At 40.8% G+C, this 21,160-nt stretch overlaps 1 protein-coding gene across 1 annotated transcript in view; it reads right to left on the reverse strand.

Annotated features, from left to right (window-relative positions):
- Positions 1–1,569: 1,569 nt before the first annotated feature.
- The window catches only part of LOC108801973 (transcription factor 7-like 2), a gene marked incomplete at its 3' end in the record, with an annotated part of 121,112 nt that continues 101,521 nt past the window's right edge, over positions 1,570–21,160 (reverse strand). The window contains exon 4 of the mRNA XM_018573878.1: positions 1,570–1,795. Coding sequence (XP_018429380.1) covers positions 1,570–1,795 — 226 coding nt within the window. The remainder of the gene's footprint in view (positions 1,796–21,160) is intronic.

Genomic DNA, 21,160 nt, shown 5'->3' on the forward strand with positions numbered 1-21,160 from the left:
CATGGGCTCATTGATGTACATAGAGGGCGAAGGCTGGTCCCTGTAGTCTAATCTAATAGAAGACCTACTGTAGCTCAAATTACTGAAAAAGTTAATGCAGGTTCTGATGTCTGAACACATAGTGTGTATAGGGCTGCGTAGGGTGCCCATGCTGACCCATTTCCACCGGCAAAATCTCCTACAATGGGCATGTGAGCATGTGAGCATTAGACTAGACCACAGAGCAATGGAAGAAAGTGGCCTGGTCTGATGAGTCACATTTTTTTTTACATCATGTGGATGGTCGGGTGAGTGTGCGTCACTTACCTGTGGAAGGGATAGCACCAGTATTCACTATGGGAAGAAAGCGAGCCGGGGGAGCAAGTGTGATGTTTTGGGCAATATTCTGCTGGGAAACCTTGGGTCCTGCCATTTATGTGGATGTTACTTTGACATGTACCACCTACCTAAACAATGTTGCTGACCAAGTACATCCCTTGATAGAAACAGTATTCCCTAATGGCAATATCTTCTTGCAGCAGGATAATGCGCCCTGCCACAAAGCAAAAATGGTTTAAGAATGTTTTGAGGAGCACATAACAATGAGTTCAAGGTGTTGACTTGGCCTCCAAATTCTCCATATTATCTCAGTCCAATCAAGCATCTGTAGGATGTGCTGGAAAAACCAACTCCAATAAATGGAGGCCACACCTCACAACTTACAGGACTTAAAGGATCTACTACTGACGGCTTGGTGCCAGATACTACAGCATACCTTCAGAAGTCATAATATTAGAAGGGTGTTCATAAGGTTATGGCTGATTGGTGTGTGTGTGTGTGTGTGCATTTGTATATATACTGGATAGATGGATTAGACAGATATAGATAGATATATACAGTGTGTGTGTCTGTGTGCGTATATGTATATATAGATACTGTGTGTGTGTGTGTGTGTGTGTGTGTGTGTGTGTGTGTATACACACACTATATTGCCATAAGTATTGGGACACCCATGTTTAGGGAAGGATACGTATAAGGTTAAAGGTAAAGGAGGCATTATTTCAAGTTAAAGTCCAAACTTTAGGTTAAAGCCCAATAGATGTCACCGGAACAGACAAACTGTCACATAGACATTGTACTAACAACCTCTGTTTCATAATCTTACCTCCACCGTTATTGTTCATGGAGTCTAAACATGACTGTGAAGTCCAATAGGCACCCCTACCCTTTTCTGAAATGTGGTAAGGCAGCTTGTGCTCAGGGGTGTGGCAAAATAAAGCACTGGAGGAAATGCATTTTCACTGACAGGAAAAAAGTATTTTCAACTTTTCCAAGTGAAATTCAGTCACAAATCCCAATATACAGGGCTAAAGGACTATAAAAAATAACAGTGAGAGACTTCAGTTGGGATAAATTGTTAAGCGTGCAGCAAGTAGGTGTCATTGGTGTCTGCAAAAATCAATTGTGACCAACAGAAAAAAGAAATGCCTGTAATGACCTTGGATAATAATCATCGCTCTTTTATTTAAAAAATTTAATTAAAACTCTGAAAGATAGAATTTGGTTTGTTTCTGACAAAACTTTGTTTACAATCTGAAGATCCTTTGTAAGAAATTAAACTGTTCTGAACAGGCAGAGAGGAAGCAAATTCATTATAAAATCTAAATATGTTGGACAGGTTACCTTGTTTTTGGTTGAGGTCTGCAGGAAGATGTGGCGAGTGGGAGCTGTGACTGAATGGCTCGTTGTTGAATGGAATGAGAGGTGTGAGTGGGTGAACCCCATGCGATGGCTGGACCACAGGAACCTTACTGGACTAGAAGACAAAATAAAAATAAAATCATCTCTAAAACCCACACGTTTACAAAACAAATTCTATGTATCAAAAGGCAAATTATTTTTTGTTTTGAAAAAAATGCAAGTTGAAGTTTCCAAAGTGTATTTTCCATTTGAAACATGTTTCAGTATATATAGTAGGGGGTAATTTTCCCACCAAGGTCATGGAGAGCAAGAGATCAAATATCCCCCTACTCCACCCACAACTAACAAAATTGGTAGGGCTTTGGAGAGTATAGGTGGGGGAAGCAGTGCGTCCTCCAAAACGGGTCTCAATTTTATTTTTAACCCAGATTGATTTCTCATCTTCTGTTCATATTGCAGGTAATATATGCTGCAATACCTCCAGAAAGCTCACAGTGCAGTTTGGGCACATACAGTAGGTAGGCATGTGCTGTTTTAGACAGCTCAGATATCTTAAGTGTCACTGAACAAAACAGCCTCTGGTGCAACATTTCCTTTCATTGCTTAATAATTAAACATACAAACCATATTATTCAACAAATTCAACAAAGAACAATAAAGTAGCAGAACTGGACACATACAGCAAACTGAAATACATATGTGAGGATAAAATCAACTTGTACACAGAACACAAGAATAACTCAAGCACATTTTGATGTAATATTTAACTGATCATAATTAAGATTAACAATTTTTAATCAGTTCATTATTCAGTATCCTTGTCTCATTTAATGCATTTCTTATAGCCAACTGATCTTAAACCTATTAATCTCAATAGGGGACCTACACCCTACTATGTTAGCTTAATTGTTTTTGTCACCTAGGGCTGCACATTAAAATTAATCTCTAGAAAAAATGCCCCATTTATCTCCACACCTCCAGTATTAAAGCTAAACTCTAAACAGATCAAATAAAACACTAATAACGCTAATTTATATTTATTAAATTGAAACTATTTGTGCTAGGGATGCACAGATACCAGTACTGGGCATTTTCACGAGTACTAGCACTTGCGAAAATGCCCCGATACTAAAAACCAATACCAGCGCTTTTTCAAGCTAAAGCGGCTGTTTGAGGTCCCTTGCTTCCTGGAAAACCTAGAAGCCTTCTTGGGAAACATGCGGCACCTGCTTACAACGCTTCTGCCGCCACACCTCTCTACCTCCTGACACCCTCCACCACTGTCCTAAAATCATTAGTCAGTATTGTTTCAGAAACACTATCACATAAAAAAAAAGGTAATTGGTAATTGGTATCGGTGAGTATTTGAGAGAAAGTATCTGTACTCGTACTCGGTCTGAAAAAAATGGTATTGGTGCATCCCTAATTTGTGCTCTTTCAGACATTTCTTTTTAAAGGAACAGAAGCATTTGTTTTAATGCAGCACACCACAATGCATAGATGTGATGTGCTGAAACGAACATGAGTTGTTGTCCGCTGGTAAGGTGTGTCGGGGTTCAGATCAAAATAAAATAGCACAACAACACATCACAGTTAGTTTCATGCCTTGCAGAAAAGCATGTACTTTGCGGCATGTTACTGCAATGCATAGGTCTGAATAAACCCGAATAGTTTTTGGAGAAACACATTTTACATTTGTATTATTATTTATTAATATTTATAATTTTTAAGGTATATTTTTAACCAGTTGACATCCGCGGTGTTAAACCCCCTTCCCATCCAGTCCAAAAAAAAACCCGCCAATGCAGCAGTGCCGTCCGTCCGTTTTTCTACTACGGGTGGACGGCAAGAGGTTAATTTGTTATTTGTAGAGAACTTAGTTCTTAGGGCTAGGGCTGTCCCGATACTGATACTAGCATCGGTACCGGGACCGATACAGGGCATTTTCACAAGTACTTGTACTTGTGAAAATGCCCCGATACTTAGCGCCGATGCTTGCGCAGGGGTGTTGAATTCGTATCGCCCAACGCCCAGGACATGTAGTTCCGGGCGCCGGGCAAGCGAGAGCGGGGGGCGTGGAGCGGTGCGAGCAGGGGATGTGGAGCGGTGCAAGAAGGGGGCGTGGAGCGCTGAGAGCAGGGGGTGTGGAGCGGTAACAGAGCGGGGGGCGTGGAGCAGTGACAGAGACCTCCCTCAGCCTCTGTTCCCGGCCGCTGATCGTTCCTGTCACAGGAGTTCCAGCACAGTGCTGTGCTAGAACTCCTGTGTTGGAGGTGACAGGGTCAATAAAGAGTACCTGTCACCTTAAAATGCTATCACACAGGGGCTTACATAGTTACATAGTATTTGGGGTTGAATAAAGACATACGTCCATCAAGTCCAACCCATATAGGGGTTGCACATATGGGCTTGTTATCCCCTGTGAGATAGCAATAAAGTTAAGTGAAAAAAATTGTTTAAAAAAGTAAAAAATAATAAAATAAAAAAGTAAAAAATAATAACTAATTAAAAATGTAACTAAATAAAAATGTAAAAATACAAAGGCGATAAAGTAAAAATAAAGAAAAATTAAAACTAGCCCGCAGCCCCCATCATATGCATGCGAATAAACGCGCAGTGTTTGTTCAACCACGATCGTGTGCAACTGCACGTGCAGGGCGGCATTGCGGTGGGAAACCGTGCAATCTGCCTGGCACGACTGGGGTGCCTATAGAAAATAATGGCACTGCCAACGTGATGTGCGATCCGTGACCGCCCGGTCATCGTGCACGAAACCGAGTGAATGGCTGGGTGGTCACGGAATCGCACACCACCCCCGATCGCGCTGGCAATGCCATTATTTTCTAATGGCACTCCATTCGCACCAGACGGATCGCACGGTTTCCTGCCGCAATACCGCCCGGGCGGTCCCACACGATCGCAGTTGAAAACATGAATAGGTTAAATAATCCCAGAGGCAGATGCATGATCGGATTTGCAGTTTCACTACAGCTGTATGAAAGCAAATAAAAATGTTTTATTGTTCTAAAACAGTCTTAAATTAAAGTTCTTCATAATAATAAAGAAATTGTCCTAAAATCATTAGTCTGTATTGTTTTTTTTAATGTCACCTGTCCTTTTAAGAAAAAGTATTGGTAATTGGTATCGGCAAGTACATAAGGGGAAGTACTTGTACTTGGTCTTGAAAAAGTTGTATCGGGACATCCCTACTTAGGGCCTATTCACACTTTGTTGCATTACACTGATTAACACCACAATGTATCACATAGTGCTTGCTGCTTTAGTGTGTTTTGGTAGCGCGCACATTACACTGTGTGTTACTGCAAGTTAATTGCATGAATGTGCCTTCAAAAGTAAACTCCAGACAAACGGCTAAAAACACAGTTGAAATGCAAAAAACATGCATACTTTTGTCTTAGAATGTTCTCTGTGCAAGTGAAATCTGAACTTTCAGTATAAATTATTATGCATACATTGATCCAGCTTGGCCCAAATTTAAGTATGCATATGTCATACCTGATGACCCGATGGGGATCCTGTAAAGAACTGCAGTAGCCGTAGTATCCTGTAGGATCCTGTAAAGCAGTAGTACAACTGCTTTACAGTATCCCCTGCGGGCACTCAGGTATAACATATGCTTTTTTGGGGGGGGGGCTAATTTCTATTTTATAACTATTTACATTTAAAGATTTTGTATTTTTATCTGTTTTACTGTTATTTTTTTAGTGTTACTTAAAGGAGAACTATGGGGTTAGGGCTTTTCCCCATAGTTCTCCTAAGGGAGCTGAATCCTCTGTCTTAACTTGCACTTCCTGTCCCACGGAGTCTGTGCAGGTGCACGCTGCTGCATATACTTACCTTGTGTCTCTCCTTATCTCCCGGCCGAAGATCTGAACTGCGCATGCGCCCGCCCCAAGAATCTTCAGATGTTCGGACGGGAGCGCGCGGCAAAGACACAGGTAAGTTTAAATCCATACCATCAGTAGCTATGTGCAAAAACCGCTGGGGGTTTATTAACCCTTAAAAGTATTTATTGAACCCTTTCCCTGCCACTCACATATGGCATACAGCAAAACACAACCGCTTGCAGTTGGCCACATCAGTATGCCATACGTTGGTGGCTTTTACCGTGCTGCTATAAACTCAGGGTCGCTTTAGAACGGGTTCCCTGTAAAATAATAGCCGTCATCAGCGGCTGAAAAGCCACCGATGACCGCTATTAACAAAAATTCCTACCTCTCCTCCCCGCCTGGTGCTGCTCTATGCTTCTCCTTGGATCCCCACTGCTCTCCCCCGCCTGTATGGGCTGACGAAGCAGTTATCAGCGGAGAAATCACCGGCGGGGGGGGGGGGTTTGGGCTGAGAAGGGAGCTGCAAGTTCAGGATCCTCTGTGCAGCACAAAACACACAGGGGGAATTTATTAAAACTGGAGCAGACAGAATCTGGAGCAGTTGCCCATGGCAACCAATCAGCATCTCTCTTCAGTTTGCTCAGGTAAGATATGAAAATGAGACAGAGAAGCTGATTGGTTGTAATGCAAATTTGCTCCAGATTTGATCTGTTTAAATAAATTCCCCCGACGATATTTGTAAACAGAGGAGAATTTATCAAAACTGGAGCAGACAAAATTTGGAGCTGCTGTACATGGCAACCAATCAGCTTCTCTCTCTCATTTTTAAATCTTAACTGAACAAACTGAAAAGAGAAGATGATTGGCTGCCATGCACAGCTGTTCCAAATTTTGTCTGCTCCAGTTTTGATAAATTCACCCCAGAGTACTTTGCTACTACCTATAAATATGAATAAACAGGAAGTGATGTACTAAGTACAGAGGCTTCTACCCATTCATAAACTGGTGGATAGTAAATAGTTTACTATCACCAGTTGAATGAATGGGAAGCCTCTGTACTGAGTGCATTCCATTCATTCAGTGCTGAGACTGCAGAAAAAGAGATTGAGGACTCTGGAGGACATATTAATAAAAAAAACAACAACCCACAAACCATCTCTCCCCCCACACGCACAGATAAACATACATGTGCAACCGTATGCACCACATTGTGGTGTACGCCATGCACATGCGCTGCGTTGTTAGAACGGATTGCAGTGCTTGATTTTTTTTCTTTTAAAAATAACATTAATTTCACTGTGTGGCAGCGCATGTACGCCTGTATCATTTTATCCCAACACACACACCAGAACAGCACACAAACGATTTTTAATATAAGTCGCTTATTTACAGTTTTGCGTTATTTAATTTTTTTTATATTTTGCAAAAAGGCGCAATTTAGAATGTACAAATATTTGTTATTAACTAAATACAGCTTTAACTTTTATATTTAGCCGTTAAAGTATTTTTTTGTGCACCGATACTGATTTAAGTGTGCTTTTATCCATTTAATTATGTATTTTTTATCGGCTTAATATTGATTTGATAAACATTTGCGCAATTATCGCAGGACCAACAAAATTAGTAGCATCATCTTTTTATTCCACCGTGCCTGTGCTTTCAGAAAATATGTTTTTTGGGTCTTTACAAATGCTAGCAACGCAGCAGTGGAAAATCAAAACAATGGGAAAAATTGCAAAAAATGGTGTGGCCAGCTTAGCTTTAAAGCGCTTCGGAGGGCTTGGCAGTGAAAGGGTTAAATAAATTTGCAAAACTTTTAGTGTAATTTTAAACTATACAACATTCTTAGTTTTATCAATATATTAACACTATTCAGTGCTATTTCCAACAGGGTGAAGTGTTTCGGAGAAGGCAGGAAAAGTGAACAATCTAGGACAACATAGCTGAACTGGAAAGTGAGCTGAATTGGATAATTTTTCCAAATCAGCTATGTTGTCCTAGGGGTTGTTCACTTCTCCTGCCTTCTTCAAACCCTTCACCCTTTTGTGAATAGGCCTGTATTGTTTTTTATGGTGGCCAGACTTACTAAAAAAACAAAAAGCCAGACTTTGCCTCGATGCAGAGAATGCATTAAGGCAAAAAACACCCAGCATTTAATACTAAGGAACTAAGGAATAAAGAACACTGACAAAAGTAGAAAAAAAAATAGTTTAAAAATTTTAATCATGTTATGTTTTGTGTATTTTTATGGATTACATAAAAAAGAAAATCATTTTTGCAAGACCAAAAATCACCAAAACATAGAAAACATAGCTCTGAAAGGAACAGATACTGACTTTTTTTTTTTTTTACCTGTCTTGAAATTTTAGCAGCATACATATCTTGCTAACATTTTCTTTTAATATTTTGAGTCAATGAAACTTCAAAAAATTCCATATATAATTACCATATATAATCAGCTAACCCGGGAAGGAAGCATTGCTAGGATTGTGAAAGACAGAAGGTGGCCATACACCTTACAATTATCTGGAGATTTTTGTCTGCGATTGCGTTTTCGACAGAAAATCTGTCAGTTGATGGGAAGTGCACAACCTCAATTACTGTACAACTGGCAGATTTTTGTCTTTCAAGCAGACTAGAAAACCTTTGTCTAATTGGACGGAAATTGGCAGTTAGTGGCGTTGTTGTACAACAAAAATCTCAAGATGAAAACTGCACATGCTCAAGCAAAAATCTGTCCTTTCGATCGATGAAAATCAGCCAGGCGGTGGTGCTGACGAGCATTAATTGCAAACTACATTGGTCTGTGCATGATGGGCTAGTTGTAAGAAAATGGAACGAGGGCGAGATGTCTGGAAAAAAAAAAGTTGTACAATGGTCGTAAGGTGTATGGCCACCTCTAGAACAGGTGAATGTGGTGGGTGTGACCATTTTGCACTAGCAGCGGGACAGGCTTAAATGGGCATGGTTAAATAAAACCTGAGCCTAATCACTGTATACACTGCACACGTATGCCTTGTACCCACAAAATATGCTTTAATTACTGTGCCTGTTGCTGTATAGTGGGATTTGGAGGCCCCGAGTACACCCTACCCCTGATGGTAGAACTCATATTGCCTTTATTTATGGCCCCATTATGAAATCGGGGTGGGTCCCCCACACCATGCCTGCATGCCTTTCTTTCTCGTTTTTTTTTTCTTTTCCTCTTCCTTTTCGTTTTTCCACTTTTCTTCTCACTATTCTCACTCTTTTGATCTCTTCTCTGTGGCGTACGATCTCCAGATCAACTATTTTACGAGGCCTATAGATATTGAGGAACTCCAACCTTGGAGGGCCACTACTGCTACTGTTTCTAATTCTTAAATGTTCACTGTTCATCGATATCTGTCAAAATTTTCTCCACTTCTATGAGTTTCACATATTCTTATATAACTAATAAAACATTTTTCCACTATACATTTGCGTATTGTTGTCACCTTTTGTATTCAAAATATAATTACTCCCACATTTATGAAATTGAGGGATCATATATATATAGTGAGACTATAATAGGTTCAGATGGCAATTTGTGGTATCAGTGTGCTGTAAATGCTACTATGTTATGTCGTTCTGTCTTTCAATAAACAATTATTATGTTAAAAAAAAAGTTAGGGACTACTTAGCAACCAGCAACTATTGAGGCAATTTAGCATTAATGTTTAACTAAATGTCATATATAATATAGCATATAGTGTGCATGGATCAGGAGTATGAAATGTAAGTGCAGGGTTCAAAAGTGAGAAACACACAGGGCCCAGGAGTCAGAAGTACATAACGCACCAACCCCTATAGGTCATACACAGAGCCCAGGAGTCAGGACTACTTAACACACAAAGCCCAGTGGTTAGATGCAAATAATGCACAGAGAACAGGGGTCTGTAGTGCATAGCACACAGAATGTAGTGGTACAGGAATCCGGAGTACGTAATGCACAGAATGCAGGCATCAGGATTATGTAACAAACAGATAGCAGGTGTCAGGAGTACGTAACAAAGAGATTGCAGGGATCAGGAGTGTGTAATGTACAGGCCAGTACAGAGTACAATCAAAAATTAGTGAATTACTGAAATGCATCCAATGTATTCCTATGGCATTTCTGGGTTCTGTTCACACCAGTGCAGTCTGTTCCGGTGCGGGGAAAGATATGCTGCATGCACTATTTTTCTGGTCTGAAACACACCAAAAAAGCATGTAAATGCATCAAAAACCACATGCAAACGAACTGGACTGCACCTGAAAGCCCATTTTAAGCTTAAAAAAACAATGCACCAGATTGCAGCAAAAATGCAGTGCACTGTATTTGCAGACCTGCTCCAGATCTGGTTCGGCCATGATGTGAACAAGCCCTAAATGCCTCCCTGTACAGATCTCTCCCCTCCGACCCTCCCACTGAGGTCCACACACCAGCCCTCAGATACTGTGGCAGTGAGGGAAGTTCTTCCTTTGGCTCCGTTATGTGACTGCATATCAGAATCAAGAAAAAGCTAAGGAGGGTTCTCTAGCTGCAGTATATAAGATCTGACAGATGGGAACAAGTAGGCGGCTTCAGAGCAAAAAATATTAAAGGAGAATTATGAGGTGAGTGCTTTTCACTCAGCCTCACAATCTGAGCCGACCTATGACAATGAAACTGTCACAGGTTGGCTCAGTAGATCGGGAAGTGAGCGAACACATACCGGCGCTCGCTCACTTCTCGATCCTGTCACTGCAGAGAGCCGTGACAGGGGAGTGACTGGATTCTCCCCTCCCCTGTCCGATCCTCCAGCGCTGACTGGCGGAACGGACAGGGGGGAGGGGGCGGGTACAGCTGGCTCTGCAGAGCATGATGTCACTCACGCAGCTGGGCGGATCCAGACATAATTGTCGGGATCCATTTCAGCTGCGGCGTCTCAGTAGCTCGTGGTATATTGAGCTTTGGGTAACGGGAGGACGCTAGTTTGTATCCTCCCGTTACCCTTCGGAGAACTATGGGGAAAAGCCCTAACCCCATAGTTCTCCTTTAACTTAGTATGAGAAAGTCATGTCTCACCACTCTCAAAACTCATAAATGGACAAACACTAGGGAGCTGCAGGAGGCAAACCAGGCCTGAATTTTTTAAAAATAAACCAAGAATTGTATGTCAAAGTGTACTGGGATTTAGGGTTGCTTAGTCACACAACGTTTTGTGCAAGCACCTGAGAGCACTTGCTGTTGTGTATGTAAGCATTAGATCAGTTTGGCATTTGAACATCATAAATACAAAAAGGAAAGAGAAAGACGGGGCTTTATAGGTGACTCATGAACAATGCGGTTAGACATAATGTCACATAACTCATTTTGTATAGTAAAATTCATATTTAATAACATAGTTCCATGATTAGCAGAAAATAGCACATACAGGACATACCACATATTTAAAAACAGGACCATTCAATATATAAGCAACATGTCACCTCTAGGAATCTGTACAAATTCATATTGTGCAAAATAGCAATAATTAGCATTCTTGATTTCATAATAAATACATAATAAATTAGATCAGTCAATGTATATTTTTTCAGATCAGTCAATATATTGATGATATATAATTTCATATTGTTAAGTGTTCCAATCCAGAATCTGTACGTTTCCATTCTTCTACGCGTTTCGCTAAAAAGCTTCCTCAGGAAGATAAGAGGCTGCCTGTAATGTTTAAGTATCAAAAGTGTAACTATGTATTGCTATCCTAAAAGTTAACAGAATCATTTAATTCACATATTGAATGAGATCAATACATAAATTAGACATCTGGGTGCTCCTTGGAATCATGTGATATAAAGTGAAATGGAGTGAATAGTGTGAATCCTACATCTCCCATTACTTCTCCACATACATGAGTGATATGATGGGATTATACCCATAGTAGCCCCTCCCTCCCACATGTGGTCCAAACCCCTTCCCCCCCACCCCAAAGTATTTGTACTTTATATCACATGATTCCAAGGAGCACCCAGATGTCTAATGTTCACACAAACCTAGATGTCTAATGTTTACACAACAAACAATTGAGTGTTTAAATAGCACTCAATTACACTTTTACAACTATCAGTACCTTATCGCACCTTAGCACCAACTATTAATATTTATTATCTAGATAGTATTTTACCTTTATGATAGGACCCTGTTGTTGTTTAGTATTATTTATTATTATACACTGCCTGCAATTGGCGACATTGTACTTGTATACAAAACATAGATCAAACAGCGGGGGGTCTGGTGGTGGGCCGTTTGTGCCTCCGGGTAGGGGCGTTTCTACTCGCACAGATGACTGGGCCGGCCCCCTACCCTTTTTTGTTGACATCTGAATTGTGAGGGGGGATGGTCTGTGTGTGAGCCCTCGCTCCCTCGGGGTTGCTACTCGGAGTGGGGTGATGGTTAGTGGGGAGCTATAATGGGAGGGGCCCTGCCAGAATGACTGGACACCTCCTGTTAGATGTGCCGCACTCGCGGACACTAAACAGACCATAGGTCCACCCCGGCCGCTGACGTCACACGCCGGATATATATGGGCAGTGGGACGTGATGCGGCAGTTATATGGAGGAGTGAGTGGGAGCCTGGGGGGATCGGTGGAGAGGGGGCCCTTTGGTCCTATGAATCAATATAACGCTATGTAAGTTTTGATATGGCATTGGATGGTAATTTATGTATTGATCTCAGAAATCTTAGTATATTTAGCCAGACAACTGGGAGAAAATTATCCCCTTTCCTCCTTTTTTTCCCCCTCCCTTCAAATAGATGGGGGAATATGTGTGAGGGGATACTACCATTTGTTTTAGACAAGGTTATTTATATATTTATACATTTATACTTATATACATGGAGAATGTGAATCATGTGTGATTAGTCCCAGTGTTGTATGTATACAACATATTATCTCATTATAATTTGCAGTATGGACGGACGGAAACTAGCCTCCCGTCCTTATCGCCCCTATGCGTCCCACAATCCCCATGTCCTCTGTGCGGTTGATGCTGGCCTACTGAAGTTGCGGACCGGTTCACCACTAAGACCCTTAATAAAGAATATGTTTTTTCATTATTTATTGTATATTCAATATGTGAATTAAATGATTCTGTTAACTTTTAGGATAGCCATACATAGTTATACTTTTGATACTTAAACATTACAGGCATCCTCTTATCTTCCTGAGGAAGCTTTTTAGCGAAACGCGTAGAAGAATGGAAACGTACAGATTCTGGATTGGAACACTTAACAATATGAAATGATATATCATCAATATATTGACTGATCTGAAAAAATATTAATTGACTGATCTAATTTATTATGTATTTATTATGAAATCAAGAATGCTAATTATTGCTATTTTGCACAATATGAATTTGTACGGATTCCTAGAGGTGACATGTTGCTTATATATTGAATGGTCCTGTTTTTAAATGTGTGGTATGTCATGTATGTGCTATTTTCTGCTAATCATGGAACTCTGTTATTAAATATGAATTTTACTATACAAAATGAGTTATGTGACATTATGTCTAACCGCATTGTTCATGAGTCACCTATAAAGCCCCGTCTTTCTCTTTCCTTTTTGTATTTATGCTTATACTTAGGGGTGGTGTCTCCGTTCAGTGCTGATCCCTACACTGTTCTGTTTCTCATTTGAACATCATGACAGCTGTCTTTTTGTTCCTCATGGTCCCTATGTGTGTTGTAAAGTATCCACCGCTCCAAGCTCGCTCCTGTGATAGACTACAATTTTAATACAAATTGGTAAACTAAACTTAAGATTTTAGTCCATCAAAGGAGCGAGCGTGGAGCGGGTGGCTACTTTACAACACACACGGGGATCATGGGGAACAAACGTAGCCACCCTCCGGAAGGAAGTACACAAATAAGTTAAATTTTTGTTATAAGGGTACTTGAATGCATTTTTAAGATTTGATTACTGAGTTTAGTGTCACTTTAAATCTGACCCTTCAGGAAGCAGAACTGGTGGGTGAGACTTAATGATGCTGATTAGGAGATATACAATAATAATCTCTCATTCATAGATTAAAAAAAATATTAGTTACTAAATGTAAAACATGTAAATACTACATGTCAGAAAATTTACAGGGACAGACAGGCTTCATAATATGCATTGCAGAATGCATTTCCAGACTTTTTAAAACTTATGTAAGCATTATTCTAAAATAGGATGTCTCTACCTTCCATAAAGGTGCATTAACCTGATACATTACAATTTTCATACATTTTCCTTAAGTAAAGATGCCCTTTGAAAGCCTAATTTCATCACATCAAAGGGTTTCAATGTAAAAGCAGAGGAAATCTGAGACAAGTAGCATGTTCTATTGTTGGTATATGTCTGTTAAGGTTCTCATTCATCCATCATGGTATATCTGTAAAAAATAAGTCAAGGCAAGTGGACTTGCTGTATTTTTCTTGAAGACATTGGGGACATTGCAGAACAAAGATAAATGGGTGAAGACATTTTCAGACTGGGTTCTCATCCAGCCCAAGATGGTTGTCCTTGCTAAAGGGTTGAATTTCGCAATAACACCAAGAACCATCCCTGTAGTGGATATTATCTCAGCCACTGAGGCCTCGATCCACGGTTACAAAATGTCACAGAGTGAGGCTGAACAACTTCGCCTAAAAGTGTCTGCAGCCCTGGCCAGTGACAAACCACCTCCGTCAAACCTGATGGCACAAGAAAGGAGGGTGGTCACATCCCTGAAGAAAGACAAGAGTATCACCATCCTGCCTCCTGATAAAGGAAGATGCACAGTTGTACTTGATACATCTGACTATGATAAGGTGACTGCACTTCTGAATGATAACAACACATATGAAGCCCTAGGAAGGGACCCAAACAGTGGTTACAAGAAGAAGGCTATAGATCTACTACAACAGCTGGAAAAGGACAAAGCCATTGATCGGGGCTGTGTATCATTGCCTCTACCCTGGTGAAGCCCCTCCGTGTATATATGGACTTCCGAAGATACATACGAATGGGACCCCTCTCAGGCCAATTGTCAGCAGCATAAACTCTGTGACTTATAACGTGGCAAAATACTTAGCCAGAGTCCTTGCTCCTTTGGTTGGAAATACACAACACCACATACAGAACTCTCAGGACTTCACAAACAAAGTCAAGAACATAATATTGGGCAGAGAAGAAACAATGATATCCTATGATGTCACATCCCTCTTCACCTGCATACCCACCACAGAGGCAATTGGAACAGTGAGAAAATGTTTGTTCCTAGACAACACCCTAGGCAGCAGAACAGAACTTAACCCAGATCACGTGTGTGCCTTATTGGACCTTTGCCTGAGTACCACCTATTTCAAGTACAAGGACAAGTTCTACAGGCAGAAACATGGCTGTGCCATGGGATCGCCGGTTTCACCTATTGTGACGAACCTGTACATCGAGGAAGTAGAAAGCAAGGACCTGACCACCTTCAAGGGAATTACACCCAGTCATTGGTTCAGATATGTGCATGACACAAACAAGAGTTACAGGCTTTCACTGACCATATCAACTCAGTGGATAATAACATCAAGTTTACGCGGGAAGATATGCAAAACAACAAACTGGCTTTTTTGGATTGTTTAGTAACAGTAGAAGAGGGAAGGAGGCTAGAAATAGAGGTCTACCAAAAAACCAACACAAATGGACCAGTACTTGCTATTTGACTCCCACCACCCTTTAGACCACAAACTAGGAGTCTTTAGGACTCTACACCACTGGGCAGAGAAAATTCCCACCAGAACAGAGGCCAAGACCAAGAAATTCAAACACCTCAGGGGGGCCTTTAAAACTTGCGGGTATCCAGACTGGGATTTTGTCAAAACAGAAAAAAGAGAGGAAAGAATGCCAAGAGTACCAGTGACGGTGCAAAGCGTGTCAAACGGAAGAATTTGGTCATCCCATATGTAGCTGGGGTGTCTGAGAAATTAAAAAACATCACATCCCTGTCTGCTTTAAACCCAGCAATACACTGAGGCAACTGGTTCACCCAAAAGACCCAACGCAAAACACAAGATGAACAACATTATGTATGCAGTCCAGTACAGTGAGGAGTGTTCAGAATTGTATGTCGGTAAAACAAAGCAGCTACACCAGCATATGGCACAGCATAGAAGAGCAAAACCCTCTGGTCAGGATTCAGCAGTATACCAACATCTAAAGGAAAAAGGTCACTCCTTTGAAGACAGTCAAGTATGCATCCTAGACAGGGAAGAGGACTGGTTTAACCCCATCATAACTGAGCTTGTTTTCAGTTTCTGTTTGTAAATGACTGACACACTTTTTTACATTTTTGCTGTGTGATTCTTCCACAGCAGTAATATACTTTCTTACTAAGTGTACCCACACATATTATATATTGTTTTTTAGAGGACAGATAGGGCTATATAATTATATCAAACGTGTACCTAACCCCTCACTTAGTTCGAATAAAATATTTTAAAAAGGAGGAAAAAATGTAAAGAAAAACACTTTTTTTCACAAGTTTTGATTATTATTTTTTTTAGAATTTTTTATAATAATTATAGTATAAAAATATATTTATATAAAATGTTTATTTTCTTAATTTTTTTTACACTATTTTTTTTCCTTTTTACACTTTTTTTGTCAATTTATATCAAGCAGTCACTATGACTGCTTGATAAATTAACTTTTTTTAATTTGTTGTTATTATTAGGCTGCTCCAACCTTAGGAACAGCAAATAATAACCTTAGAGACTGATCCTGACAGCATGTCAGAATCAGATTTCACTTAGGCCTGGTTCACACCTGGGCGTTTTACAGCGCATTCCTACACGCTGTAAAACGCTCAACATGTGAAAACCAATAATTGCCTATGGGCATGGTTTTAACATTAAAAAAACGCTTAGGTGTGAACCCAGCCTAAAGGTTTCTGATCGTGCCCAGAACATCAGAAGTGATACATTTCAGGCACAGAGATATTCCTGTGCCTGAAATATATAACACAGCTTCATAAACATTGGGCCAGTTTATGGAGCTGTCAAAACGAATAGCAGAGAGGTGACTCACTATGCTACATCTCTGCTATGTTTAGCTGTCAAATACCGGATCGCTATTTAGCGATCTAGTATTTGTATGTAACGGCTTCATTCTTTCATTAATGAAAGAAGCTTTTACAAAAGCTTAACTATTTCATTCATGAATGCCTCAATACTGAGGCATTCATCAATGAATGGTAACCGCTGAGAATCAGTGGTTACCAGCATTACAGAGCCGCAAATAACTGGTCATGCACAGTGTACGTGGCCAGTCATATAGGCACTTCGTGGCGGGACATACAGTGTGCGTCTCCTGTCACAAAGGGGTTAAAAGAGGCCATTTATGTAAAAATGGAGAAGCCAAGCTTGAATAGAGTTGGGGGTGAGACATCTATTGTCTGCCACATACAATGCTGTTTTAACACCTGTCTCCATTATGCAAATGCAATCAACACCTGGTTGCGACTAACAGATTAGAGCAACATTCACCATATGGGCCGTATTTTGGAGATGTTGAGAAGGTGAAGATGGCAGTATTTGGATAATAATTGGATGTGGGATAGAAAGGTGAGGTCCGAGTCAAGGACGACACCTAGCACCTTGGCATGGGGGGAGGGTTGGATAGTTGTGTTATCAATCTCAAGGGAAAAGTTGGAGGAAGGTGCACGGGCGGGAGGAAATATCAAGAGCTCAGTTTTTGAAAGATTGAGTTTTAAGAAGCGTTGCGACATCCAGACGGATATGTCAGTTAGTAGATTAGTGACACGCAAGGACACTGAGGGGGTGAGCTGTGGAGTAGAAAGATAGAGTGTCATCGGCATAGAGATGGTATTGGAAGCCATGTGAGGTTATTAACTGACCAAGGGAGGAGGTGTAGATAGAGAAGAGAAGGGGTCCAAGGACAGAGCCTTGAGGGACCCCTACAGAAAGAGGAAGAGGAGGGGAGGAGTTAGATTTGTAGGTGACAGTAAAGGAGTGCTTAGATAGATAGGAGGAGAACCATGAGAGAGCAGAGTCTTGTAGGCCAAGCGAGTGGAGTTTTTTTGAGGAGGAGCAGGTGGTCAACAGTGTCAAAAGCGGTTAGTAAGTTATTAGTGAGTTTGAGAAGGGCGGTTTCAGTGGAGTGTAGAGGACGAAAGCTGGACTGTAAGGGGTCGAGAAGGTTGTTATCAGCAAGGTGGCGGCTCAGGTGGCTGTAGATAAGGCGTTCTAGGAGTTTGGAGATGAATGGGAGTAAGGAGATTGGTCTTAGATTGTTGAGGTTGGTAGGGTCCAGTGATGTTTTTTTGGGTATTGGGGTGACTAGCGCATGTTTTAAAGGGGAGGGAAAGATGCCAGTAGAGAGTGAAAGATTGAAAACGTGAGTAAAAGAGTGTAGGATAGAGTAAGAGGGTGACCGGAGTAGTGGTGAGGGAACTGGGTCCAGGGGGCAAGTGGTGAGGTGGGTGTCAGATGATGAACATTTTTCTGTGTTTGCAAATATTTTAAAGGAATACAAAATGAGGATTGCGATTGTATGGTAAAGAGGTATTACATATGTTTTTTTGCCCACACACTTTGAAGTGCATCTCTAGGTCTCTAGGAAAAAACTTATCTAAAAACCGATAGAGTGGAAAGTTGCGGTCAACAGGCCTAGCGCTACCGCAAGGCAAGTCAGGCGGCCGCCTTACGGCGCTGCAGGGTGAGGGCGGAAAAAACAGGGCATTTTGACCAGTACTTGTACTGGTCAAAATGCCCTGATGTTTGCCCTATGTTTTTTTTTTCACTTACCTTCAGTGCGGGAGAGCAGCGGCGAGTCAGGGCTGGTCCAGTGGGAGGAGCTCCAGGTGGGGTCCTAATTTAGCTGGCCTGCGACTGCCTGAGGATCCCGACACGCGCGACACCTCAGGCAGTCGCCGGCCAGCTAAATTAGGACCCCACCTGGAGCTCCTCCCACCAGGCCAGCGCTGACTCGCCGCTGCTCTCCCACACCGAAGGTAAGTGAAAAAAAAACATAGCGCAAACATCGGGGCATTTTGACAAGTACAAGTAGTTGTCAAAATGCCCTGTTTTTACAGGGGGGAGGGGAGGGGGGGGCGCAAAAATGCACCTTGCCTGTGTAGGCACGAATCCAACACCGGCCCTGGCGGTCAGTGTCCAATATAGAGATTCACCCCTCTTTTTGTACTGGAGATTAGTGTCACTACAAATTAAAGTATGGTGAAATCCTTTTGAGTTGTCCCCAAGATAAGAGGGTAAGGGGAAATCTGCAAATGGGAATACATGTTCTGGAGACAACAGAGGTATCCCCTCACTTTGGGAGATTTCCTCTAACTTACTGTTGCGTCTCTATGATAGGTAGAAAGGGAAATATCTCCAAGCTACACAGCCAGCAAAAAGATTAGGGAAGGGTTAAAACCCCTGCCAGTTTATCAATGAAATTTGTTTTTACTGTAGCTATACACACACTTTCAATGGCTCATTTATAAAAGTTCCTGCCAGGGTATAACCAGTGCAGTTTGCGTGGCACTAGTGCCCCTAGATGGCGTTGATAAGTGTACAATACTTAGATTCAAATTTTAATTGGCTTAAAGGGAATCATAGTATGGGCCCATGTACATATATTTTACAAGTAACCTCGTACGTTTAAATGAAGATGTATGACATTGAACAGACATCCACTGTCCTTGAAACCTGAAGCTATGTCAGAATTTGTGAAGAACTAGTAAAGAAGCAGCTGTTATGGGAGTGGTTAAGGAAAAGGTTCTGTGTTTTAAATAGAGTTGTAGAATGACATTTAGAAATGATGAGTTAAGTAGTTTTGGTCGCACCATATAGAGAAGTATAGTAGTCGTGACGTCAGAAATAAGTTAAGAATATGCTTACAGAGTTATGACCTTATAGGATAGACCAATCGTTAATGTCGATTTTGGTATATAAGCGACAGGGACAGACACTCGGGGCGCATACACACTACAGACACACAGACACGCCCACACTCACACTCACATTGAAGGGACTTTGTTATTTCACCTGCTTTAGGCTATTTTGGTTGAACCCTCCAGAAGCTGAGAATCATACCAGGAGGTAAAGACTCAGAACGAGATGACATGCTCTTTAACTCTGCATTAACTATATACTTTGAACTATCTATTTGTATATTATATTTTTGCAATATAATTGTATGCAGCTGTGACTTTCCATTATACAATTAAAGTCACAAGTTTTTTACTCTACAACTGGACATTCATTGATGAAGATTAATCACCTTACGACACTTAAATCGTAAGTGTCAGTCGAGAAATACTAATTTCTAACAATAAGTATAGTAATTCCGTATACTTCTCAGCGCCATCCGTGCAGGCAGCATATCAGGCGGAACGTTTATAAATAAAACTCCAAGTGCCTATCCCTAGAATAAATAATTTTTCCCAACTGAAACCCTTGAAATCTATTTAAGATATATGCTGTTGTATGTTCTGGTCTGTGTCATGTATTGATATTTAATTCTGAAACAGCCCATAAAGTAATATGCTGCACCATCAAATCTCAGCTCACAGATTGTAGAATGATATGTGATTTAACATTATAAAATTAACACGTCGTCCTATTACTTTATACAGTAAACTCTTATATCCAGGAGAAAAACCACTCGCAAGATACAGTGCAGAACAAACAAGATAATAGGTATAAAAAAAAAAACGTTAGAGGTTGAAACAAAGTAGGTTCATGCTCACAATTATTATAGGTAGAAAAACATATCCGACTAAGACCAGATTTACTCAATAGATGCATTAAAAACCCCTTGCCTAACAACAAACATAGCTAAAAATAGGCAGCTCTGTCTTTAAAAACCCTGTGGTAATCCCACGAAGATCTGTGCTGTGCTCTACTAAGCCGACCTGTGACAGTCGCATTGTCACAGGTCGGCTAGAACTATGAGGTGAGTGAAAAGCACTCCTTTAATGCATTTTTAAGATTTAACTTGAGTTTAGTGTCAATTTAATGTCACAAAACGGGTCACACATATAAAAGTGTCTTTAAACTGGTGTTAAACTGGTGTGGTTTAATCCTTCTTCACAATCAGTTCACACTGTCCTTTACTGTACGTATTTGGAATACTGAGACTTCCAGAGCTTTAGCTCACCTGCAATAAACTAGAATATCTGTATCAGACATATTACACTGTCACCAAATTTTAAAAATTGCAAAAAAAGCACTGAAAAATCAAGTATTGAAAATGAATGAATAACTATAGTGCTTTTCTCCTTGGGGACTCAAAAGCGCTTTATTTGATGCTGGGGCAGCCATCTTGGGTGTGCTGAGTAAAATATCATACTAGAGCCAATTTTAGACAGAAGCCAACTGGTATGTGTTTGGAGTGTCCAACGGAAACCCTTTGCACAGGAAGAACTTAATGCAGACAGTGTCCTGCCCAGGACTTGAATCGAGGACCCCAGTGCTGCAAGTCAAAAGTGCTAACCACTAATCCGTGGACATATAAATGGGGAAAGGAAGGTTTAGTAAAAATGTGCAGATTATTATGAAGGAGGGTCCCCTACTTCTCTATATTAGCAAAAAGTACAATTTTCCCCA

This window comes from Nanorana parkeri, unplaced genomic scaffold (genome assembly GCF_000935625.1).
Source record: "Nanorana parkeri isolate BGI_ZX_2015 unplaced genomic scaffold, ASM93562v1 scaffold2590, whole genome shotgun sequence".
NCBI classification, from domain to species: Eukaryota; Metazoa; Chordata; class Amphibia; order Anura; family Dicroglossidae; genus Nanorana; species Nanorana parkeri.